Below are 27,476 nucleotides of genomic sequence, written 5' to 3' on the forward strand. Positions count from 1 at the left end.
TAAAATATATGGCCGTCTTTTTATTAGGTTTGTTAAAGTTAATACCGCGTGGTCTGGTGCCTTTGCAGCATTTTCATTGGCAACAATGTACCATCAATATTGAGGGAAAGAGCGTAGTAGGGGAGGGAGTTGAAAGTTGCCGTTGATCGGCGCCTCGCGGATTTGTTTTGGTGGTCGCGTGCGCTTTGTGTTGCGATTACATGTTCCCGTCCAAAGCGGCTCTATTTGAATATTCCTTGCCTGAAGTAAAGCCCCTGGCGGTATTGCCGACAGCCATTGCGCGGACCGCCGAAAGTGCTTCGACTTCCTTACAGTGCCGAAGAACGTCACGTCAAGCGAAGCGCCGCGCTACGAAGACAAGTGTCCACTACCACGACCTCCACTACGATGCAAACCACTTGGAAGTGTTAAACCCGCTGTCATTTGTTGTCACGTTCGTGGTAAAGTGACAGCCTTTTGAATGTGGCTGCTTGCGCCGTTGAATACTGAGGTGAGAAACATGCCTACTAATCTTGGTCTGACTCGTTCGCCTTTCTGTAGATGCGTTTATGGAACGCTACACGCCCGAGAACGACCATGGAACAGTACCTGTTATCAAAAAATTGTGCCGTTTCACCCGAAAGGCGAAGCATCAATTGCCATCGCAAATTAGTAGATGATAGTAGTTTTATCAGCTGTATAAACTTGGATACAAACTTGGATATAAACCGGCGACCAGCAACGCGCAGAACTGGGGCCGTATTCTGAAACGTTCGCCTAGGCGAAATCAGCGTGCGCGCTGATTGGCTGGTTGAGCAAAATTGAATGACGTCGGGCTCAACCACCCAATCAGCTCATCCAATTTTGCTAAAACAGCTAATCGGCGCACGCCTGAAAGCGAAAAAAGAAATTTCGCCTAGGTGAACGTTTCAGAATACGGCCCCTGTTGTCGACGAGGTCGGTGTTTTGCGCGCGTTCGCACCGAACGCGCGCGGCGTTGGTGACTGTTGCCGGTGCCTCTGGGGGCGGCTTGGAGGTTTTCGACGGGATCAGAACGGGACACTCGTCGAGCAGCGTCGGAAGTCTTTACCACCTTCTCGCCTCGCAACGCTTTTTTTTTCCCTATAAATATGCATTTGGTGCCGCAGCTAAACGTCGCCTCCCATCCCCCCCACTTCCTTTCGCGCGACGGAAGAAGTAGCGTTTACAACGCGCGTTTGCTCTCCGCCGTGCCTTCGCACCCCCGTGAAAGCGCGCGTCCCTCGCGCGCTTTCACTCGCACATACGGCGTGCAGTGACGATTTCATCGCCGTTGACGTCATACGGAACCTCACGGCAACGCCGACGGCAGAAATCCGCTTTGGAGTGGCCATATAATTGCTACCGCAATAAAACCAGCCTCGGTGGTGGAGGTAAAGCTTACGGCTGATTTGGGTGTGCTTCGGTAGGCCCAGTTATCGAAGTTCATTGATAGCTTGCTAGACTTCGTGCTTTTATTTTACCTGTGGCGTGTGGTTTAAGACACTCTTCCAGCATAACCTGTGCGGCATTTTAACGGTCTAAGTTCTGCAAACGCGTTCGGAATCGCAACTGAAATTGTAGCGAAGCGGAGTCTTGAGTTCAAGAAGCGAGCTGGCATGAGCGCTTTACGGCAAAGAAGTGGTTCTGGTTCCTGCGGAAGTCGTTCACTGCGAAGGAGGAAGGAGACTTCCTCGATGTTCAGAGCTCTCGCATCGTCCTCCGAGCGGCGCCACAGCTATAGTGTCAGTGCTGGCCGCTTGATTGCGACTGATGCTCTCAAATAGTAACTCTTATAGATTTCGAAAGGTCATTTCGACGGCCAATTGTAAGGTTTTGCCAAGGGTCAAGTAGAACTAGTGGGCTGTTTGCTTATGGCAACGACACTTAAATACGCGAAATACGTGCTGTTACGCGAAGGAGCAGCACAAATTTCATTCGTACAAAGTTTAACCTTGATACAGCGCTGACTTTTGCCACGATGCACAGCTCAACAATTTAATGATAACTCAATTTGATAATCTCCGATATTGCTCCTAATTGCCATGCATGTTTCTTACTTCAGCTGCACTCTTACTGTGCCCAACACACTCCCTAAGTTTCATTGCTCTAGCTTATTTTTTCACATTTGGTGTGGGCATTCTCTGCAGCGTCTAGTCGCAATGACAATAACGCTGAAAAATTCGAAATTCATTGCTGTAACTTGCAATAGGTGACCCGTAAAATGAGAAATTGCAGGGAATTGTGGGGCGCGCCGTCTGCTAGCAGCTTCCGGTTTGACGGACGACGCGGCGGCATGCCCGATGCACATGTTTTTCTACGCGGTTTCAGCTGGCAGTCATGCAAAGCTTTCGTCCGCTTTGTCGACCAGCAATGTCGTACCATTCATGCAGCTGATTTCTAGGTTTCAGTTCACTCTGGGCGCGACGATGACGAGCCAATAAAGGCAAGAATACGCTATTATTCATAAACGAACTCTGGTCTTCATTTCGGCAGCCTTTCTTGTTTCTGCCAGGTTTAGCTCTACGACATTTGCCACTGCTTGGACGCACCATCAGTGAGTGCTCTGCCTGTGGGTCAGTCATTTTATCAAGCGTATAGAAGCATTACTTAGAAAATCGGGTGCTGAGACGATGGCTATAGCAGCCTGGTAAATATTGCCATGTGATCATCGCTGCAACTGGTATCGTCAGTAACGGCGTAGCTAGCGTAATTAGAAAATGAAGTGCTGAAAATGTTTGAAAACTGCGCGCTGTCAACGCCATTTCTTGTTCAAAACTCGAGGTTCACTTGAAGTGGTATGTAGTTAGAAGTTCTCGCTTTCTTGTCAACAAGATTGGGAAATGGCCGTATCGCCGACATATTACGGCTGCGCACTATATCTACCTGTATTCAAGGAACTAAGGTGGGCTAGTTGGTTATGAGTATTATGTATGTATCTTTCTGTGTCCTGTGTAAATTTGCGCTGTAAAACCATGTTTCGTAATACCTCTATATGTGCATGCGTGTACTGAAATGGTTATTATTGCTTGAGTCAATGTTAGAGAAATCGGGATTGAATCCCGGCCACAACGGCCGCATTTCTATAGGGGCGAAATGCGAAGACACCTGTGTACTTAGATTTAGGTGCACGTTAAAGAACCCCAGGTGGTCAAAATTTCTGGAGTCCCCCACTACGGCGTGCCTCATAATCAGATCGTGGTTTTGGCACGTAAAACCCCATAATTTAATTTCTTTAATGTTAGAGAAATAAATATCTTAAGAAATCATTCCGTGTCGGTCCTTACACAGCTCATCGCCACCTTATAAGTGCCACTGTACATTCATTTTCTTTTTGTTCACTGATGGTTCAGTTTTGGAAGTGGCAGCCATGCCTCTGATGCTTGTGCACAGCTGACTCGGCAATGGACGCTGCAAGGCCGTAGTTACATGAGTTTACCTTTAACGCTTGAATTTGAGCAGCCAACGCCTGAACAGCCAGCCGATCATGGTTTTGGTAGGCGCCTGTAATCGGGTAATCTTCGTGTGTGACAAAGCCGGACTGCAAGCGCATCAATAGGCTTCAGCGGCGAAGCGGTGGCGGCGGCTGCGCTTCCTCGAACCGGAAACAGCGAGCAGACGGCACATCCCAGAATCTCTCGCTGTTTTACGGGTCACCTATTGGTGTGCACGAGGCAAAAGCTGAGCCTGCTTTCACAATGTCATCTCTCACCGCTACCGTCACAACCAGGAACACCTGCTGGTCACTGTTCTTCACCTACATCCATTAACTCCACAGTTGTGGTGCCCAATTGTAACATGCTACCACAGGTTAACATCATCACTACCTATTAGGTGACACGTGCACCGCATGACAAAAAGTAAAGTATGCATGTGCCCGTGTCTACATATGGTGACAGTTGAGGGCACTTTTAGTTTTCTAATCAAGCAAGTTTGCGTTCATGCCCCCAGACAATTATTTCAACAATTCCTGTTACAATGTCAACATTCCCAGTTACTTGCAAACAGAAAACTTCAAGGTCTCGCCACAAAAGTCGCGGAGGAGAAAAACGGGTAATATCTGTCCATAGAAGGGTTGTACAGGTGTAGTGGCAGTGCTGAGACAGAAACACTGGCAGACTGAATCGAACTCTTTGTTGCGTAAACTTGTTGCTCTGTAATTAAAGCAACACTCAAGTGACGATAACTGCAAGCATGTTTGATTTGTGTCGAATCTAATTCCTACTGCTGATGTTCAAGTGCCATTTGTGCATTTGTCATTGTACATTCCACAGCAGTTGGTGGTGCTTCCATGGGTTCGAGAATGCACCACGCTATTTACGTCTTGCGTGCACTCTGATCAGTGGGGCCTGTCTTGCTGTTGAACTCGTAGCAACGTTTGCAAAGTTTTTGGCACAGCAAGCGGGCATTTTGCGGGAGAGCTGCGCATATTTCGGAACGCAGACTGTGGGGTACAACTAACAACCACTGGCGCCCGTCGGGGTTATAATTGCATCGGTGAAGCAGGTTGTCGTGAATGGCAAAATGACGTGCTTGGCGATGCAACGTGCGAGTGCTTGGTTGTGCCGACGATCTAGAAAGCAAGTCTATAAAGGAGGCAATCCAATGGTCCTTGCGTTGCTCAGAAGCGATGGTGTTAAGGTCGAGCGAAGAAACAATAATCTCGGATAGTGAGGAGCAGGCATTGTCAGGCAAGGGAGAGCACAAGAGGGATCGACACACTAGAAGGGGCTGGAGAGCGTGACCCGCTATGGCGTTCGTATTCTTCGCTACAATTTATTTATTTATTTATTTATTTTTAATTTGGTACAAACTGCTGGCCTTAGTGTCAGGCATTGGACAGGATTGTGTATACATAGTGCTACGGAACAGTATTTGCCTTGACGAAGAGGCGAGCAGTGTGAAGACGACGACGAAGATCAGAGGCTACTGCGGGCTGTGGCTTCTTGGCCAAGTGCGGCGCATTTCTTTGTAAATATACTTGTATATAGCTTTTCGTCTGCGTCTTCCTACGTAACATATCTGGTGGAGGTGGACGTTCCCTGTACCTCGTCACGGAGCTTCGCAGTGGACGGTACGTCGAGTCTTCCGTCATGGCTCCCGCCGACGACAGCTCGACTCAGCCAGCTCCGACACCTGCTGCCACTTCGACGACCTACATCGCTCTCCCCGCTTCCCGCGATCCTGGGGTATTCTCGGGCAAAGATGGTGAAGACGTCGACGACTGGATCAGCCTGTACGAACATGTCAGCCGCAATAACCGGTGGGACCCTACTATCATGCTCGCCAACGCACTCTTTTACCTCGGTGGCACACCTCGAGTTTGGTTTCGGACACACGAAGAGGAGATCACCAGTTGGGATTCGCTTAAGCAAAAGCTCCGAGACTTGTTCGGAAACCCCTACGGTCACCAACTTGCCGCGCAGAGGGCGTTATCCGGCCGTGTGCAGACGTCCACAGAGCCCTACGTCACATACATCCAAGACGTCTTGGCTCTGTGCCGCAAAGTTGACGCACACATGACTGAGCCAGACAAGGTTTCCCACATCCTCAAAGGCATTGCCGATGACGCCTTCAACTTGCTCGTATTCAACAACGTGGCGACCGTGGATGCAGTTATAAAAGAGTGTCGCCGCCTGGAACTCGCTAAAAGCCGACGTATCGACCAGCAGTTTGCCCGTCTGCCCAACACCCCAGCGACATCTTCCTGTGCCGACGCTCCTCGTCCCAACAACACTGGTGATGTTACCAGGATCGTCCGGCGTGAGATTGAGGCTGCCTATCCGGCTGCCTTCGACTCCAGCTCCTCCAACGCACCTGCAGTCACGGTTTCCCTGATCCAGGCAGTTGTCCGCCAGGAGTTCGCGAACATGGGTCTTCACACCGTCTGCTCGGCCCATCGCCCTGATACCCATCCGGCTTCTTCGATTACGCCCCGTCCCACATCTTATTACCCACCACGTTTCCGCAACCCATCTGAATGGCGCACTGCTGACGACAAGCCCATTTGTTTTCACTGCCGTAGAATCGGGCACATTTCTCGCCACTGTCGCAGTCGTTGGAGTTCCCCGACCCGGTCTACTTATACTGCCTACTCTCGCCCAGGTGGCCCTTCTCGACCCTATGCAGCACGCTCCGATAATGCCGCCACTGATTCTCCTGCGCCGAACCACTCTTATTCTCGTTCGCCTTCGCCCCAACGACGACAATCTCGCTCTCCTCAGCCCCGTCGCTCCTATTCGCCGACTCCCTTCGGACGCCGCTCCCAGCCGGAAAACTAGACGATGCAGCGCCTCGAGGTGACGCTGCATTGCTCCATACGCCGCCAAATCCTCTACTGACGTTGCCCACTCATCTGAACCTTCTTGACGTGCAAGTCGACGGTGTTTCTGTATCTGCTCTTATAGACACTGGGGCGCATGTATCCGTAATGAGTGCTGACCTTCGTAACCGGCTGAAGAAGATACTCACACCCCCCACGACGCCTGTTGTCCGTGTCGCTGATGGCGGAACAGCCCCCGTAATTGGTATGTGTGCCGCCCGCGTCTCCTTCGCCGATCGCTCCACTATCGTGCTATTCACAGTCATCGCCCACTGTCCCCACGACATCATCCTCGGCTTGGACTTCCTCTCCGCGCATTCTGCTCTCATCGACTGTTCCGCCAGTACTCTCCGCCTTGACCTGCCTGTTCTGGATCCCTCTGAACCACACCCTAGTCGCCTCAGTTCCGTCGACTTCGTTCGCTTGCCACCTTCGGCACTGACCTACGTTGACTTAGTGTCATCCCCACCAGTGCCCGACGGTCACTACATCGCGGCTCCCATGCAAGACGTCCTGCTTACACACGGGATCACAGTGCCTCATACAGTTTTATCTATTACGGCGAATTGCGTCTGCCTGCCCGTGGTCAATTTTGGCTTGACGGCGCAAGTACTGCCACGCGGGATGTCTCTGGCCCAGCTTTGCTCATTCGAGGATCACTCAGTAGCATCTATTGCAGTAGACGACAATTCAGCCGATCCTCCTCTACCATCGCAGTCGGCAACTTGTGCCATTGCCGGCTTACAGAAAATGATTGCGCCCGACATGCCGTCCGAGCACGCTCGTGAGCTCTACCGCGTTTTGTTATCCTATCACGATATTTTTGACTTTAACGATCGTCCCTTGGCCCAAACTACAGCTGTTAAACATCGCATTAATACCGGCGATGCCCCTCCTATTCATCGCCGCCCGTATCGAGTGTCCCCGGCTGAGCGTCAAGTTATTCACGCTGAAGTTCGCAAAATGCTTGCCAAGAACATTATTGAACCGTCGTGTAGTCCATGGGCGTCACCTGTTGTACTTGTAAAGAAGAAGGATGGCTCATGGCGCTTTTGCGTGGATTATCGGCACCTGAACAGGTTTACCAAAAAGGACGTGTATCCCCTACCTCGGATTGATGACGCCCTTGACTGCCTCCACGGTGCTCGCTATTTCTCCTCTATTGACCTTCGCTCCGGCTACTGGCAGATTGCCGTGGACGATCTAGACCGCGAGAAGACTGCTTTTGTAACACCCGACGGTCTTTATCAATTCAAAGTGATGCCTTTCGGTCTATGTAATGCTCCTGCCACTTTTGAACGCATGATGGACTCCCTTCTTCATGGCTTCAAATGGTCCACGTGCCTGTGCTACTTAGACGACGTTATAGTATTCTCCCCAACGTTCGCTACACACTTGGAGCGCCTCTCAGCAGTCCTGGACGTTTTTCGTCGAGCCGGTCTACAACTCAACGCATCGAAGTGCCAATTCGGCCGTCGCCAGATTACTGTCCGGTTGCACTCCGTGCAACCGGACCCAGGCAAGATCCATGCTGTTACGCACTTCCCTGTTCCGAAGTGTGTCAAAGATGTGCGGAGCTTCGTCGGCCTGTGTTCGTACTTCCGCCGTTTCGTGAAAAATTTCGCGGCAATAGCACGACCACTAACAGAGCTTTTGAAAAAAGACACTCCTTTCCAGTGGGGCGATAACGAGGCCTCTGCGTTCTCGCATCTAATCGACCTCCTCACAACGCCTCCCGTTCTGGCCCACTTCGATCCTTCTGCGCCTACCGAAGTCCGTACTGATGCCAGCGGCCACGGAATTGGCACGGTACTGGCACAACGCCAGCGCGGCAGCGACCGTGTTATCGCTTACGCCAGCAGGCTCCTTTCACCCTCCGAGCGCAACTATTCCATCACTGAGCGTGAGTGTCTGGCCCTAGTTTGGGCGGTTGCGAAGTTCCGTCCATACTTATATAGCAGGCCCTTTTCCGTTGTTACAGACCACCACGCGCTTTGCTGGTTATGCTCACTGAAAGATCCTACAGGAAGACTTGGTCGCTGGGCCTTACGCCTCCAAGAATATTCGTATACTGTTACCTACAAATCCGGCCGACTACACAAGGATGCTGACTGCCTGTCTCGCTACCCGGTAGACGAGCCTGACGACGCCGACAGTAGTAACGCCAACGGCATTTTCTCTGTGTCTGACTTCGCTAACATCGCCGATGAGCAGTACCGGAACCTATCGCTGCGAGCACTCATCGAGCGTCTCCGCTCTACACCTACCGACGCCTCCGTTCGCCGTTATGTCCTCCACGGCGGCATTCTGTACCGAAGGAACTTCGTCCCTGATGGATCTGATCTTCTTGTCGTGCCAAAACATCTACGACGAACTGTGCTCTTTGAGATGCATGACGCACCCACTGCAGGCCATCTTGGGGTAACCCGCACGTACGACCGCGTCCGGCGCCGCTTCTATTGGCCTGGTCTCGCTCGCTCCGTCCGACGCTATGTTGCTGCCTGTGATCCCTGCCAGCGTCGGAAAACACCTCAGGTGCTACCTGCTGGTCATCTCCAGCCGATCACCGTCCCTGTGGAACCGTTCTTTCGTGTTGGATTAGACCTCCTCGGCCCCTTTCCCACGTCATCTTCGGGGAACAAATGGGTAGCCGTCGCAACTGATTACGCCACCCGATACGCTATCACGCGGGCTCTCCCTACCAGTTGCGCCACTGACGTCGCGGACTTTCTCTTGCGTGACATTATCTTGGTTCATGGCGCCCCGCGACAGCTGCTTACTGACCGTGGTCGCAACTTCCTGTCGAAAGTTATCGCCGACATTGTGCGTTCCTGCTCCACTCAACACAAGCTGACTACCTCATACCATCCTCAAACGAATGGCCTGACGGAGCGGTTAAACCGTACCCTTACCGATATGCTGTCGAAGTACGTTTCCAAGGACCACCACGACTGGGACATTGCCCTTCCTTACGTCACATTTGCGTACAATTCTTCCCGGCACGACACCGCCGGATTTTCTCCATTTTATTTACTGTACGGTCGCGAACCGACCTTGCCCCTTGATACGGCACTTCCTCCTGCTGCGATCTCAACAAGCGAGTATGCGCGCGACGCCATCGCCCTCGCCGACCATGCACGCCAGCTTGCCCGTGCTCGACTGACGGCCTCGCAAACCACTCAGCAGCGTCAGTACAACGCCCGCCACCGTGACGTGCAGTTTTCGCCTGGTGCGCTCGTGCTCCTGTGGTCGCCCTCTCGTCACATCGGGCTTTCAGAGAAGCTCCTTTCGCGATACACTGGGCCCTACCGCGTGCTGCGCCAGGTGACGCCTGTGACGTATGAAATTGAACCTGTGAGTTCGACCTCGCCGTCTACTCTGGCATCTAGCGATGTCGTGCACGTCAGTAGGCTCAAGGCCTACTACAGTGCTTCAGAGTCCGGCCTTTAATCGCTCCGGGACGGTGCTTTTGCCGCCGGGGGTAGTGCTACGGAACAGTATTTGCCTTGACGAAGAGGCGAGCAGTGTGAAGACGACGACGAAGATCAGAGGCTACTGCGGGCTGTGGCTTCTTGGCCAAGTGCGGCGCATTTCTTTGTAAATATACTTGTATATAGCTTTTCGTCTGCGTCTTCCTACGTAACAATAGAATCAAAAGATTGGACAACGATAGCAACTAAACAAAACAATGGGGTGAAAAGAGCAAGTAAGACATCTGCGAAACACCATATGAAAGCATCTTATCGCTGCGCATGACAACACTTTAACACTGCACATGAGATAACATGAACGTATACTTGCGTAAACATTGTCCTTCTTGCTTCAAAAGGGCGTTGTGACTTTGCAAACCGATCATTTTCAGCAAGATATTACAATATAACTGGAACAATTTGCAGGGATTGTGCACGTGTGCAGGTTCTTATTGTCTTCTGCATTTAGAAAGTAGGATTCGAAATGTAGGCCATCAAAGGCAGATGAAGTGTAGTAAACAAAACCACAAGTTCAGAGATCATACAAATCCACATGTTAACCGTGATTCTTATGGTACATGAACAGTTGCAGTGCCAAAGTTATTTATAGTAATTGTAGTAGGGAGCTTAATAGTTTCCAGTATTATTATGGCATGGGTTTCATCCGATGGTGCCACTGTAGTGGCCATGTTGCTGTGGGCCAGCATGGCCACCAAGTAAGATGGGGGACCTAGGTTGGAGTCCATGTAGCGCAAATGCAAACTAAATATGTATGTCTGGCCTAGTATTTTCCTATTTCATGTCTGCTCCTAAGAACATATAAACGGTGCGAAGTTCTTTTTTTAACGAAATTGAAGAGTGTTTCTTCTTATAGCGACCCTTCAATGTTTCTTGCACAGTGCCGCCGGCAGCATGTCGCTGTTAATGTATACTCGGCACTGCCATCGTACCGTGCTGTGGTGAATCACTTACTTTGCTCCTAGATTTTATGAATAAATGATTATGTAAGAATTTGTTGTTTTCTTGATACCCTCGATAACTCGATATTTGGTTGATACGGACATTTTTTTCGGTCCCGTGAAATCCGAATGAACGAGCTTTTACTGTAGTTTGGTTTTCATTAAAACACCCTGCATACCCAATGAGCATGCATAAATAGTAGAAATTGAAAGTTGCACAGCGGTGTGTGACTTGGATTTCATGTGTTGCATATCATTTTGCCTATAAGCAATGCAGTAAATCGAAGTAATGTTCATCAGATCCTTGGCTGCATCAGGACGCTCCATTCCTGTCGTCAGCCCTCAACCAGTAATTTATGACAACAAACATCATTCACTCACTCCTGATTCACGAGCCTTGGAATTCCAGAGCCATTGCATAGCAGGAAAGTGGGACCCTTAACCGTTGTGGTGTAGGTGCTTCCAAGACTTCCTGCAAGAAAACGAGGCATATTCATGTTACAGTCACAGAGAGGAGGTGGAATTAAGCAGTTTTACACATTATGCAAGAAGTTTTACACAAGTTAAGGAAGAAGACTTTACTACTAACGAGTGTTTCTAGTCCCCAGGCCTTAAAAAACTTTGTGACTAGCTTTATTGTATATGTGTGTGTCTATGAGTGTATCTGCCATTGGCATGTTTATGCAGTCACTGCACACCACAATTACTATTTCCAGTCCCAGCTTATCTCCAGGTTATCATTAAAATCTGCATTGCTTTCCCTTGATGAGCCATAGAAGCGTCTTCACTGACAGTTTGTGTGCTGACCTATATTCAAGAACTACTGAAGATTTGTTTAGAGCAGCCTGTGTTAACAATAACTTTATACCTGGTCAGTCCGGTGAATTCAAAGTAACTTCAACTACCACATCAGCTTAGCTGACCCAGAGAAAGCCCAGCTTGTACATTGTGTTCGAAGCAGTCCATAAACAACACCCTGGAATGAAGAACTGGGCGTATATTTCCGTGTAAGTAATAACTAGAATGACCAGACGTCCCGATTTAGGCAGGACACATCCCGCTTAAATCGCCACGGTCCCGTTGTCCCCCTGCTTATTTGTGAGACAGTGTTATGTCCTGCTTTGGCCTCTTCAGGCACCAAGTTCCCGAAGTGAGGAAGCAGCACCTGCAATCTTACAACGGTTCAGAAAGCGAACCATTTGCCTGCCCTTATGTGATTGGTTAAAATGGCACTTTTGCTGAAGAAAGGCGCGATTCTGCTCAATCACGCAAGGACTAGCGAACTGATTGCTTTCGCTTTCTGAACCACTAAAAGACTGCACCCATCCCAGAATGCATACCTCCATACGGTTCGTATCTTTTTACAATCCACCTACACGGGAATTCTCAATAGGTTGGCTAACAAGCCATAGATAAGCAGAAGCAGACTGACACTGCAAAGTTCATGCCCTCTTGATTATCACGCATATGTTTTTGAAAGCGCGTGGAATAATGCCACAATGCAAGATCAAATTTACTCAAGAGCTTGAAAAAAAAAGTGCCTTCACATAAAGAAAACCTGGAATAAACAGTGAATTTCGTTTCTATCTTTGAAACCCTCTCCCGTCCCCGCTTTGGCGTCCAACGAATCGGGCCACATAAGTAATAATTGCTAGCTCACCGTCGCTGTTGACCACAAACGCTTGAGTAGGCATACCAGGAATAGGAGGTGTTGGAAAGTGTCCTGGGAGAGCGACACGCAAGAGAGAATGACGAATTAGTAAAAAAAAATTTGATGCCACATCGTGTGGTTTGGCAAAGTGTGAGCGTGGTGAGCATTGTCCCACATAGACTTTGGTGCCACAGACTCAAGTGCAGTCAAAGTGATAAAAATGTAGGGGAAGGCCACTATGCCATGGCAAACCCTATTTGTTGGCAACAAATCTGTGCATCAAATGATATGTCAAAAATTGTTTATAGCGACCCTTCAATGTTTCTTGCACAGTGCCGCTGGCAGCATGTCGCTGTTAATGTATACTCGGCGCTGCCATCATAGCGTGCTGTGGTGAATCACTTATTTTGATCCTAGATTTTATGAGTAAATGATTATGTGATCTAAAGAGGGGGGGGGGGGGGGGGACAGTAAACTATATTTTGTTTTTCTGTGTGCGCTTTCGTGGAAGGCTTACATCTGCTCTAAACACAGCAGTAGGGGCTCCAAAATTAGATTTGGCATGCTTCAATGGCTGCTCCATAACACTGAAGGGCATTCCCACCACTGTTTGTGGTGTCTTCAGCTTAAAAAGAAGGAAGTCTGTTTAAAGTTAAAATGGAGGCTGTAGACTATATAACGAGAGGGCGGGGGGGCAGGTTACTGCTGTGCCAGTCTGCCAAGTTGGAGCTCGAAAGCTTTTCGTAATATGGCAAAATGGACCTGAGTAACCATGACAGTGCCAACGACTCCATCAGCACTCACGGGAGCTGCTGTGTCTCGGGGGTAATTATGTGAAGGGGTAATGCTCGCATTTTCAGGGACTGCATCCAAATTCACTATAATTTCACATCACTGCATTTTTCTAGAAAGCATATTTCTCTCATTCTGTATGCATGATATCTTTTCTTAATTAATGAGTTGACAAATTGTAGAACCAGTCCCTGTCAAGTAGTAGACTGATCAGCTTCTTCATGTGAGCTGGTAGGGCCAACCAAGCTGCCATAGTGTAGCTTTTGCCCCGCTATTCTTGCCACTCATTTACAATTTTTGGCGTGTAGCGTTGTGGTAAAACAAAATGAACTTTAGCTACTGCTTTCTGTGCTGTACAGTACAGACCATAGGTGGCGTCTTGAGCCAGCCTATTGGCGCACAGATTCTAACAAAGCCTTGGATACTGTGCACAGAGAACTCTGCTGAGCAGTCTAAGTTGTTCTCGTTAAATGTTTCTTACGGGGAAGTTCCTCTCATTATTGCTCAATGTTTTCAAAATACATTCATTAAAATGTACCAGACAGTGCTAGGACTGGTAAAGATTGCTAGAAAAATGGTGGGGCATAATTGCAACCACACAACTGGGCTTATGATCTATAAAACCAACCATATGCGAGATGTGCGCAAATGTGTACAGTGTGAGGTGAAAGCAATAGCTAACAGCTAGCATTCACCATCTGGTTGTTGAAACAAATAAATCCCTTTTCCTTGGTTTCTGTGCCTTACATTTAATAATAAGCTAACTTCACCTTCGGTTTCTCTTTTTCGATGCATGTGCTGCCATAGTAGCCACTGCCACGAATGCCCAGAAGACCAGCTCTGGGCTGTCCGGCTGGCGGAGGGCGCCGCTGCGGTTCAAGGCCTGGCCTGCGTCTGACGGAAAGGGGAGCTTCACGGGACTAGCCTTCTGGCGTCTCCGTTCCCCTTTCGAACCAAGCAGAGACTGTTCAATGAAAATGCCTATCTCTCTCTCACTCTGCCACAAGTCAAGTCACAGGCAAGGACATCATTTCAGCCAATCTAGAAGATGGTGTCAGTCCCTGGAAGTGCATTCAGTGTTACTTGCTGTGTCACAGCAAGGCTGTGCTAGTGGAGCACGAGCAACTGCAGCATCCAGTGCTTGGCCTTTCGCAGGATGTGTGTCGTTTCTGCCCAGCTGCGTTTCACCACAGTGACCGCCTACTCTGCCGCCTCCAGAAGCACAACGGTCGTAGAACCTTCAACTGCTTCTTGTGTGCTGGGTACTCTGTGAGTGAGCAGAACCTTGTGTGCCATGTCACGACTGTGCACAATGACGATGCTGACAGATTACAATGCCATCTCTGCCTTCGGAGGTTCTCCCGCAAGGACGCCCTGGAGGTGCACATCCGCATGCACCGGAGTGACCCTGCCGGAGCAAACTTGTGATGCTGCAAACAGGGTTTATGTGAAGTGTGTGATCAGTGGTGCTGGCATTGTTGCCAGTGGTATTTGTGTTGGGGTGCTGCACCGTGGTGAAAGTGGCGTGCGGCGGTGTAGTGTGTTCCGGGGCTAGGTTTGTTTGTTTGTTTGAGCACGTCCTCGTTGGAGGACCCCGTTCTTGCTTGTCCCTGCCCCGGCACATCCGACAAGGGCTGCGGGCACTGACACTGCGGATGACGCCTGCCCGAGGTCAGTCTACCATGTTGCCAATGTTCACATGGCCGTGGCCTTGAAAATCTTTTCTTCAATGGGATTCCGCTGTATGGGATTCAGAAAGTGGTATGTGTGTGTGTGAATTACCTCTGTCACATGCATTCAAAGAATGTTGAAATCTGCTAGCCAGATTGGCTTAATTTAGCGAGTTTGCCAAAGGGAAGCTAATGGGGCTCTGTCATTTTAGTGGCTGTGGGTTTCACTGAATTGCAAAAGTGCATGTGCAAGCGAGGTATTGTGCCGTCTGTTTGCTTAGTTTCCATTCGCGTGTTTGTTATTGCAAGCACACTTCAGTAGAGGGATAGGCTTATTGAACGAGACAGCAGGTCACGAGTAGGTGGTGACTTAGAATGATTGACAGTGCTCGGACGAGGAATATATCAGGTTCCAGCCAACCTTTCAACAAGGGGACTACCTAGTCTTCACCAGGACAATTAACAGACAAATCTCCTTGTCGAAACATTGGCTACAGCGACATTCCTTGGTTTACTGCTGTTGATGAATGAGGCTCGTTGGTGGCATAGCACCTCAGACAGGCGCTGTGAATGAAACAGAGGTGAAACATTCACCGACGATTATGATACTCCCTAATGCGAAATTTGAGTGCAGCTCTATACGTGTTTTCATTTCGCAATATATTGAGGCTATTGAGGCAAATAATTTGAGAGAGACATCTAGCAGAGTCAGCAGTCATCGAAAATCTGATCTGCGGGTCAAGTGTGTCCGCTTTTATACACGACTCGTCGAAGGTTCCAGTTAATTGCTGGTGTCGCTTGGCTTCCACAAAGTACTACACACTTCGCATTGCGTATGCAATCAGATTACAAAGCACAAACCATGGCAATCGAAACAAGCGCAAAACCAAGCAAACCAAACAAGCGCGAGCGAGAGCTGATGTGAGCAGACGATAGGTACAAAACAATCAGTCCAGCTGAGACAAGAACATCGTCCGAAACAATTGGTCCGGCTGTGTATGCATCAAGCGGTCGGGTGGGTCTGCATGAAACGAGTTTCCTGCGTGCACGTCACTGAAGGGGTCACTCACAGCCAAATACCTAAATGAGTCCCTTAATTGGTCACACACAATCTTACAGATATCAGTGTAGCATGCAAATGGAGGTGATGTAACTCGTGCAATTTCGTGATGGTACATGGCGATAAGCGGAAATGCTCTGTGCATTTTTTTCTGAGAAATGCTTATTTGTGAGAAATGTAACAGTCAAATCCATTGCCTTTTCACCGTTCTTGCATTCAATACAGCAGTTCTCGCAGATTCATTACTTCGAAGGGGCAGCCTTAACGTCACCTCAGAAATTTTCAAATTGCACAGGTTCTGGGTATCACACTTGTAATCAATCCCCTGGATTTGAAAATCTGCAAGCTGGGAAACCTGTGTTTATGATGTGAGAGGCATTGGCACAAGTGCTTTATTTTTTTAGTGACTGCCTGAATGCCTTTGCCCAGCCAAGTTGGCAAATATTTTATTTTCATTAGCTACTACGGCATGTGCATTCATTTTCATTAGCTACTGTAGTGATACAACTTTTTGAATCCTAGTTTCTCATGTATCTTCTGGAAGGATAGTCCCATCGTTATAAAATCATGTACATGTGACAGCGATCGTCTCATGTTTACATACTGTCATGATCCCTGCCTGACAATATATGCCTGTAATAATGGATGTAATGTCAAGTGTTAAAATAAGTTGTGTAATTTGATGCTGACTACCTAAACCCACTAAAACATTGCTATCATTGCATGACTATGCAAATTCACCGAGCGTACCAGAGAATGCTCAGAAAAAGCTGAGAATGAAAACGCTTTAATAAAATGGGGAAAATAATGAAATAAATTTATTCATTTTATGAGTTTACGTTAATCATTGCTTTCCCATGAGTACTGTGGCATTTTTTCTTGCATATATGTGATACTCAAAGCGGTAAATAACAACTTTCAACTTCCACTGGGAAGCTTTTTCACAAGCTTTAGCTCCGAAAGAACAGTGCTTTTCACATTGCTAAATCCAAACTTATAAATGCATGATGGTTTGGTTGTGAAATGAAAAAGGAATGTCACCCAGCAACCTTGAAAAAAAGAGAATCTCTAATACATTTAGGTGAGGCAGAGCAACCTTGTCTTTTATCTGCATCTCGGCTTTTAAATTGCCACTGTTCACAGAGTTGCCATAGGAAACGATTGACAACGTGCGTTAAAGGAAAGACCAACTGCAACAAAATTTCTTAGCGTTTAAAAATCCCAGTTTCAATTAATTTAGACATGCAGTAACCTCTTTGCAAAATTTAATGCTTGAAATATGGGTGGATGTGTCGCAGTATACTAGCAAAATTGAGGTCTCTCATACCGAAACGGAATAAACGCTGCCATTACCACTTGTTGGTAGGGGCGTATGACTTGGACCATAGAGAACCAGCGCTCATGTCGTCTGATTACTTGTGTAAGCGAAGTCGGTGAACAGGTGCCGCACATCTGCTAGTCCATAGAATTATACTGCTAGTTGCTTCGTGTGCTGTGCCCATGCCGTCGCGTGCCCTTTATGGTCTTTCAATGCGAAGCATTCTCTTATTCAAGCCGTTTTTCTGTATCTGGCTGTCTAAGTTCAACGAACAGAGCCTCGATGCATTCCGTCTTCGCTCTGAAACGAGGAGCGCATTGAGGGGTCGCCAGGCTGATCAAGCTAAGGTACCTTAACTACCTTAGACCGAGCAGACAACTATTGCCATCTGCAGTAAAGCGTGGGAAGTAGCTGAAAACTTGGTGCCAAATGCGTTTCCCAAATGCGTTTCCAAATGAGTTTCACCTGTTTCGCTCTGGCGGCATCGCATTGCGGGCCGGCATCGTTTGCCGCTGCATCTAAACCATGGCCGCCCTGTCACATTCTCCTTTGTGACAAATGCAGCTTGCAGTTCCTGCTGACAGCATTTCTGGCTGGCGCTGCGTTAGCCAGGCTTTCATTCGCCTACTTCGACATGTCTGATGTAGAGATGCGCGAAATGTCTCGAAGATGATGTACTGCAAATGATCGCTCGAGGATATCACCCCTGAATGACAAAGTGTGTCTCGGGCCATTCGGACCCCTCCAGCTCGGTGCGCCTCAGCATCTCGTGCTGCATTGATGCATGCAATGCTTCGCATTACGTAGGTGACATCTACACTTGAGTCTGCCAATTTTTGCATGTTTTTTATTTTACCCTTTTATTGGCGACAAATGAAAAGTAGCAGCGCAAATAGACCCTCTAACGAACATACACTATGAAGGCAGTATTAATGCATTTGTTTACATTGTTGGTGATCTGGTCTGTTGATTGTGTGGTGCCCTGGAATGAACGATGCAGTTTCGTAGAACTGAGCTTGCTTGTAGTCATCCCGAGAAACCATTTGGCTAGCAGATCTAGCACTGTGCTCGTGAAATGTATCCTGTGCAGCTTCATCAAGCGCAGTTTATATGCTTTGTACGTGTTGGCTGGTCTGCATCGCACTTCCCTACTGCAGCTCGGTGCAAGCTTGCACCTTCACAGCTGGGACAAAAAATATATGTTCTGCCACACTCTGCGCAGCGTTGCGTACCACACAGCCATTGCTCATGCTCGAGTACGTGTTCAAGCACCCGACAGCCACGCAACGCGTACTCATTCCTTCAACAACTCAAATCACGTGCACAACAATGAAAAACTACGCCGAGAGAGACTCCCAGCCAGCATTGAGCAAGCAATGCCCCTGGCTACCTAGGTGCAACTGAGAGATCATCAGTCATGTACACGTCTGGGACTTTCACCGTATTCGCATCACTACTGCTTGCCGCCAGGTGCTTGCGTAGTCTGCTTAGGTGCTATGTAAAGGCTCCTAATAAGAAAATTGGACAATTACCAGCCTTGCGGCTTTGCCTATATTATATATATTGATGGTGTACGCTATGCATTTATAGCCAATTTAAACCGATTGAACTTTCGGTGTGGTTAGTGTTGGTCACCTATATCAAACTGGAAAAGATGCTGCGCATTCTTAAATTGCACGGGAAATGTCCTTTAAGCAGGTCACTTAGTGCTCTTTGGGGTTTCGGCGAGGCACTCAACTAGGCAAATTTGTTGGTGCGAAATGCTTTGACAAGATCACCTGGTGCGGTAATCTCATTAGAATGTGTCCATGTACTGGGGCTGTCCATCTTTGCACACACATTCAGGTTCGAAATGCCTTTTACAAACATAATCCATTGGCTGAATAATGCAATCTTCTGGGTATAGCGTGCCTCCACTGTTTCAAATGATTGTCTTTTATCTTGAAAAACACCTAGAGCTTCTCCTCACAAGACGTGTACCTTGAATTAGAATGGCAGATAAAACATCTTTTGGGGTCATTATGGGCTGGAAGCCCCCGCAGGGGCGTCTGTATCAGCAGGCGTTTGGTGCGTTGCGACACCACGGACCCGAGCACACGGGGGTCGGACGCTCCCGTGCTTAACCGTGCATGGCCCAGCCGTGTCCGGGGAAAAGGGGATCGTGGGGGTTGAGCCGTTGATGGGTGTTTCACTTTCACCGCATTTCTTGCATATTCAGAATCATAAAAAGCATACAGCAGCAAAATAGATTTAAGAATTTTCAATTCTTTAGGGAGTTTTGTCAAGTTTACAGAACATGGACTCCATGTGAAAACTCACTACAGGAACATTACATATGAGAACATGGACTATTTGATGTCTAGCAGGCTTGAAAACACCCATCGAGGCACTTGAAAATTATGCTTGATGCAACACACTATGAAAAACAGTGAAAGGAGAACACCCCCAGTACATGCAACAACATACTCGCACCAAGCAAGTACACACGACCGTCTACTTTCCCACTCGTTTTACTAAAACATTTTGAACCCGTTATTCAAACTTGCACAGGGTTCGCACAGCCCCTTGAAATCCTTGAATATCCTTGATATTGACAGTATAAGTTCAAGGGCCCTTGAAAGTACTTGAATACCCGTGGGCTCCTTGTAATCCTTGAAAATCCCGTGGGATTTGTTCCGCTAGAGGAAATTAACGATGTACCTCCGCAAGTCATGCTGATATTTAAGGCCCTTTACCTTACGAATGCCCATGAAAACAAGCTGTGTTGACTAAAGGGCAACATCAGGAAGTCTCGGTTTTAAATCTCGCAGCCCCTACGTCGTCTGGCAACTAATATGCATTGGAAATCCAATCCAATGCGAGACATATCGCTCGCTCGGCTTGCGTATAGTGCCTAGAATATACTCTAGTGTGCCGTCCACCGAGAGTCTCCAACGCGGGACGGTGGCGCGGGCTGTGATGCCTACCGCCGGGGGCCACCAGACGGCGATGCCTGTCGGCATCATGCTAAATCCTGCGGTGTTCGACTCGCGTTCGTTTGCGATGCGTTGATTGCTACGCGTCGATTGCAATGCTTAGTTCATTTCTCGCCTTGCTGCCGCTTTCGTTGCAGTCTTTTCTTATTGTGAGTGGGTTTTTTGCATCTATGTGTGCACTCGTCTGTCTAAAGAAACTTTGAACAGGTCGCGAAACAGCGATTTCCCAGAGACGCGGAAAGAAACGACTCATCTCATTACCCAGCGCGTCCGCAGACCCCGAACGTATTGCGGATTGGGACAAGAACATAAGAGGCAGATCGCCGGGCAAATGGGGAGACTCGCGTCGTGTCTTGTCTGAAGTCCGCCCATGTCTCAGCATGGTCCGGCACAGTCTCGAAGTGCAGCGCACCAAGCGCCCGGCGGCGGCAGGCATCACACTCGGTGCTACCGCGACACCCGCTCTCGGCACACTAGTATGTGTCTTTTAGGTACTATAGTCGGGCCGTTTGTCGGCTTCGTGCGCGCCATTTCAGTGAAGTTCGCGTTTGCGTTGTGTGTTTACTTTGACAAGATGCCAGGCGGGAAGTGCAAGTTTCAGCCTGCGTGGCACTTGCAACATAATTCCTATCAAAACAGTTTCAAGCTGTGTGCGAAACATTTTAAGTAGCATTACTTTAATCAATGCTATTGCTGTTGATGCCTTTTCGTGGTGTGCAGGGCATATTAAAGGGTTAAAACGTTTTAGTAATTAATCCTTCAAAATATGCTTTTATAGCCATAGCACTCACCATTCATAGAAATTATATTAATAGATAAATATCTTAAGCAATTTACAGTTTATATCTTAGGCCGATACACCGCCAACTCGCATCCACTATATGAAACTCATCTTCTCATTGGAGAACAACCTCCAATTGTCATGGCGCTCTTGGCTTGGCCATCTCTGGCCCTTGTGCCAAAGCACAGTATCCATCTTCATGGGCTGGAAGCCTGAGATATTGCTGCAAAATTGCTCTCAAAATGATTCAATGCTTTAATTTTCCCATTCACACAATGTATAAGGTGATCCCCGAATTACTTGTGCCATCTACCATTTAGTGTGAGCAACGATAGCTAGTTGCAGCGGCTTTCCCTGCACGGTGGACTTGCGCAATTAATACACCTTTTATATTCTTCCACTGTGGTAACAGTTATAATGTGTGTTATTTTTCTTTTTGCATTATGAATCATTGACAACTAGCTCAGCTTTCTGTCATTCTAAGGCAACAGTTACATTAGTCACCGTAGGCCTTCCCTAGTATGGCATCAAGCATGTTGCCAAGTGCACAGTGTACTGCTTCTCGCGTACAGCTTTTTGCAAAAATGTACGAGCTGCTTTGCACATTCACTGTATATGTTTTTCACCCAGTGACGCGGTTGTCATGGTGCAAATACAGACATATGGACAGTAAGTGTGAGAGTTCTTTTCATTTCCGAGGGCATTGGAACTTGTATCGTTCCATAAAAATTCTCTTAAACTGGAGTTTGAACAGCTGAGCTGAAAGCGGGACAAAGGGAGACGAACAAGGACGTTGCCAATATTCTCCGGGGTACTAGAACTTTGATTATCCCCTTAACCCCTTCCATGCCACACTATTATCCAGAATACTGACCAAAAATATGCAAATTATTTTAAAGACCCCAGTTGCCAACTGTTTTACTTGACTAAACTCGCTCCTGCTTGCTCTGCCCCACGGATTGTGTGCTATCATCCACCAGGAGCACAACAAAACCACTGAGACGAAACCGGCTTGTTCATGGTATTGCTAGAAAATGAAAAGTGCCATTGACAAGCTGAGGTTGTTCTTGGCCATTTTTACCAGAAATGTGTGGACAAACCCAGCTCGTCTATGGCATGAAAGGGGTTAAACCAACCGCATGTGGTCAGCCGGTTGGTCACAGACAACGTAGCTCGTATACTTTTAACGAGGAATGTACATGCGAAGACAGTGAGAGTGCAACCTTCTTTACATTCTTGTGATTGAAGAGTAGGAACACAATAATGTGTTTATAAACAGACAATCAACTTTAGATCTTTCAGTGCATGCTTCAGCGAATTCTGTTACTCTTCTGTTTCATGTTCATTTGCTTTACTGCTCATGCTTTTCCTTACAGAATGGGCTGCCAAGTTTGTGCCTAGATCACCAACGTTCTGCAGGAAGATATGATTGTGTGCACCATAGCAATGTTTCATCTGTGACCTTCCTTGCTATTTGTTATTGTAGCTTTTCTTTTCTTTGTTCTTTTTTTTTTTCAAGAACGTCAGATACCCTAAGACGTTTGTGTTTTGATTGCATTTTTAGCATGAGAGCTGTCTATCTCCAAGCCAGACGTGTCTTGGTGTAGTGCCATTAATTGTTGCACATTGTAAAAATTCTACAATGATGCCCTTTCTTTTCTTGTTAGACCAGTAGTTGGCTGTTCTTGAAGTTTAAGAATTTTTTTTGCACAAGCTTGCGTCAAAATGGACAACTTCATCGATCATGCCTTGTATATCTTCAGCAAGCTGGAAAGCTTTGCTAGTTGGCCTGGTTCGCTCTGTAATACTCCAATGGGGCTTATCTATCTTGTTCGAGGCAGGAGCCTCGACATAGAAGACTAATCCACCATGTGATGTCACTGATTCCTTAAGCATGTCAGCCTACAAGCCGGGTGAAGTGGAAAGCAGCTGCATATTTTTTCGTGCAATCGGCTTTGTCGCAGGAGAGCATTTGTCATGGCGTCGAGACTCCTACCTCAGAGCGTGAAATTAGTGTTTCAGTGTGAAATTTGATTTTGAATACTTCAGAACCTTAACTGCTTTAGAAGAATTCAACAAACTGAATTTGTCCTCAAATATGACTGCCTTCAAGTTTCTCATATAAACATATACCACAATTTCAGAAATTCTAAGAGGTAATAAGACATTTTTGTTAACTATGCAGTATGTGCTGATTTCTTTTTAGAAGTTGGCTGCTGAAGAACAAAAACCGCCTGTGCAAGCACATCTGCATATCTAGCATTACACTGTTATTAAAGTTACTTATATATTTTGAAGGCATTGTATATTAAGTTGAATAACTCATTGTGCCTCGAAAGCATTTGTTGATTGATGTTTTTGCTGCCTCTCATGTAACTACAGTCTGCTGGTACAAAATGCCTGAACCTTGGCATTTATGAAAGAAACTAGTGCCTGAGCACTAGTTTCTTTCATCACACCTGGCTCTGGGGCTCCAGCCCATTGACACATATCAAAAAGGGGCATTCTGGAATGTTATCTGTCAAGAGTACAGCACTGGGTTCATTGTAGAATACAACATTTGTGCATTAGAATCCATGCAAGACCAATTCGCTTAAGCCAAATTTTGTGTTGAGTTGAAGAGCTTGGGGGCCATGTTTTCCGTTACCATGGATCGTGTGTTTTGGTTAAGTTTCTTGTACTATGTTTCATAAGGACAGAGACGTGTCGTACTGCTTACATTTGCAACCAAAAAGTAGTGCATCATGTAATTAAAAAAAGGTACAGGTGCGCATCATGTAATTCGATGCAGCTAAACCTCGGTATAACGAACTTCAGTATAGCAAAATTCTTGATATAACGAAGTATTTATAACCTCAGTATAATGAAGTGTGTTTACACATGATTTCAATATAACGAAATTTCACTGCCGCCGCAATGGAATACCGAGACAATAAATGGAAACTTCTGTGGACGCAGATGGTCAAATGATTGAATTACAAACGACTGCTTGCGAACGCAACTCTTAAATCGTGCAACAAGAGCAACCTCCGACGCAGAGCAGCGTCATTGTGATAAGATTTTATCATGCCCCGGTGCGCGCTGTAGGCTTTACGTGCGAGTGAAAGAATGCGAGAGTGAGGCAAGAAAGATGGTGGCTTGATGAGTGCCAGTTTCCCCGAGCGAGCGTGGCGAAGGAGGGGGAGAGAAGCGAGCTCATGGTAATGGCATCAAGTACACCTGAGGGAAAGGGGTAGGGGGAGAGTCTGGGTAGATTGGCACATAGTCTCCTTCTTTAGCGGGGCCGTGGTTGCACATGGTTGTCAGCGTGGAAGAACGTCGGTGCAGCCGTGCACCCTGTTTTTAGACGTATGCCACGTGTGCAAAGAGTGGGTGTGCCGAGACAGCATGTCATCATGTGAGCTGTCTTCCCGTACATTTAGTACTGCAGGTTGCGTAATCTCGAGTTTCGTAGACTTTGAAGTGAAAGGCAGACTAAGGATTTGCTCCCCACTGCCGGCGCTTTTCATGATAGTGTTGTCCCACTGCGGGGCGCGGTGCGGAGTGGGCCTGAAAGTCGTGGCTAGCTTTTCTTCATACCGCCGATGTGAAGATGTCGTTGACATGGCATGAAACCGTATCTTTTGTCGCCGACTCTTAAATTCAACAAAATTAGCTTTTTATTTTTCTCGTTCAGATTTGATTTTTTGGATTGCCCGATAATTCGGAAAATGTTACAGCCCCTTTTCGTTAGGAAAATTGATCGGCCACCGTATACCTATTTGCATAAAAGGTCGAATTCTGATACAGTTAAATTTCGAGATAACTAAACAAATTGGCAATCTTACTGACTTTGGTATATCGAGGTTTAACTGTATAATGTACTTGTACTTCTAATATTGCAATACAAAATGTATTTATTACATGGAAGGTGTGGCAGATCTAAACCTATTTGCCACAGAATGAGAGAGGTGTGGTCTGTGACCAGTGGTCACAGTGCTCTGCTGACCTTCGCAATCAAAACACACCATGTCGCATACTGGACACACATAATATGAGACTCTTGCGTAATCTAATAACCACAAGTTGCAGTTCTCTATAGTTATTCGATAGAAACCCTCCATAATTATTCCATAGAAATTCCAAAGAAGCATCGCAGGTCAAAAACAACTGCACTGCAAAACGCGCATAGTGAGACTTCTGCGGCCGCAGTGCTTGTGTAGCAGCACTGTTCCTGCAAAGTATGAAATGGAGTATTGACGAACACATTGTCAAGGCGATTTCGGGTTTATCTTGAAGAGAGTCTACCATGATTTTCTTTGTTGTCTTCTGCCACATACTTACAGTGCTTTTTTCTTCCTCTGTCTCTCTCCCTCTGCTTCAACAAAGCCCACTGCTACAGCGGCATGCCCTGCACGGATACTGGTGTATCGCCTTCTCTAATTGTTGTCAAAAAAAAGATCGAGGACGACAGCTATTTGGAAGATGGCACCTTTGTGTCGTGCGACGACGGCAGCTTCGTGAGCCACCAGGATGCCCACCCAATCTTTTACGGGCCGTGGTTTGTGTGCAAGACCTGCCGGGCTAGCTTCAAGGAGGAAAAGCACTACCTGTCGCACAGGTTGATGCAGCACCCCGCCATCGAGTGCTCCCTGTGCAAGAGGAAGTTTGTGCGACAGCAGGACCTCACGCGCCACATCATCACGAAGCATGGCCCTGCCAGTCACGTCTCTTGCCAGCTGTGCCCGAGCACGTTCTCGTGCAAGGACTACCTGCTCGAGCACGTCCGGAGATGCCATCGCAGCGCAGCCAGGCAGTGAAGTGGTGTGCTGCGTTTACAAGGGATGTGTTAGCGCTACTAGTTGTGCAGAAAGTGCAACTGCAAAGGCATGTTCATAAGTATGGACACACATTTTGAACCTGGAAGTCGGTCAGCGTTGAGCACTTGTTTTATGGGATTACTTTGTTACTAGACTTTCATCCCTAGGCTTCATGATGCCAGTTGGCTTCATATACTCCACTTTATTGGCCATAGCATGAACCTATGCTCTGCATATTGTTTGTTGCTCACTAATAGCAAACACATGCTTAGCAAGGCCTTGCTGTGCTTTGTGAGACTAGTGCTGAAACGTGGTTGACATTACCTGCATGCTAAAAAAAAAAAAAAAGTGCTCGGCAACTGGATGTACTTAGGTACCATTGGTTTTGCAGGAATGGTTGCTGTAAACATTTTCGAGCTTCAAATGCATGGTCACCTTTGCCGCTGCAGAAACTGATGTCATTCTTCATACTGAGCAGGACGAACCCACCTTGTAGTTTTCAGTTCTCTGTCAGCAAAATTAGGCTAAAAGCAATGTGCAGAGGAGTAAATGTGTTGCCAGTAGTGCACTTCTCACATTTTCCAACAAAATATTTTAATGAAAAAATTGTCGAGAAACACAAGCAAAAATGATGGCTGTGCAGTATGGGGAAGCAAGTTGGTGTGCATGCATGCTTTGGTGTGTATCTTGGCTGACCTGCAAGTTCATCGTAGGGGCATGGTACAGTTCGTCTCGGGGCTTCATACAGTTCTTCCTTGGCTTGGCACAAGCCCACATTTAAGTGCCTCGATATGACACACGGGCCAACTGCTTTCAAGGCATCACTTTATGCTGAGAGAGGTATGAGGAGAGGCACGATTCTCCGAATGTTTGCTCTGGCTAATACTGTGAATCTTTCTGTGTTGGGTGTAATGCTGCGCTGTTTCTGTCACCAGCTTGCACTTTTGGCAAAACTGTGAATCAGGCAGGAAGGGATGCATACAACACCAGATGTGAAAGGGATGTATAGATATCGCTAGCGCACACTGATCTCTTTCTTTCTAAAATTCTCTGTGTTGCTTCATTCTCAAGTTAGCGCTACCGTGCTAGTCACACTATGCTGTATTCATTGCAATTCCAATACGCCAAGCAAACAAGCGTAACTTCAAAAATCTAGTCAGATGTAATGGAGCAGTACTTGAAGCAAAATTGTGTCCATTGTACCTATTATACACATTAAAAGTACTGAGAGAAATCATCACTAAGAAATTCGTAATCAGGTTCAAGCAAAAGGATCCTACCCGTGCATGTCTGAGCGATGCTGACTTTACCAAAATGCGCTATCTCTCAACTGGAGTCTCACTGCAAACATGTACCTTTGTCCTCACAGTCCGATTTACTTTTAGGTGAGATCTATGAAAAGTCGTGTTTTTGATGGCTGGTGTGAGGAGTCCAGGAAAGGGGGGGGGGTCTCAGATTATGAAAAGTCTAGTTTTTGATGGCTACTGGCTGCTCCAGCAACAGTTCTATCTTGTCAACATTGTACTTGCCGTGCTGTCCACGTTTTTAGAGCAACAGTCAAAGGCTCTTCAGGTCACTTCTTGCAGTGCTTCATGTTTGCACTTGACGCTACACTGAATGTTGTTGCAATGTTGTGTCACTCTTTGAAGCTCTCGAGTCAGCCAAAAGTTGCTCTAATGTTA

At 47.2% G+C, this 27,476-nt stretch overlaps 1 protein-coding gene across 1 annotated transcript; it reads left to right on the plus strand.

Annotated features, from left to right (window-relative positions):
• Positions 1-106: 106 nt before the first annotated feature.
• On the plus strand, positions 107-27,476 carry LOC125940554 (zinc finger protein ztf-16-like). The gene is made up of 3 exons (XM_049656855.1): positions 107-490; positions 13,999-14,862; positions 25,364-27,476. Exons 2-3 carry the CDS (start codon positions 14,847-14,849, stop codon positions 25,792-25,794), a joined length of 447 nt encoding a protein of 148 aa, XP_049512812.1. The 5' UTR covers positions 107-490; positions 13,999-14,846; the 3' UTR covers positions 25,795-27,476.

This window comes from Dermacentor silvarum, chromosome 10 (assembly GCF_013339745.2).
Source record: "Dermacentor silvarum isolate Dsil-2018 chromosome 10, BIME_Dsil_1.4, whole genome shotgun sequence".
Lineage (NCBI taxonomy): Eukaryota > Metazoa > Arthropoda > Arachnida > Ixodida > Ixodidae > Dermacentor > Dermacentor silvarum.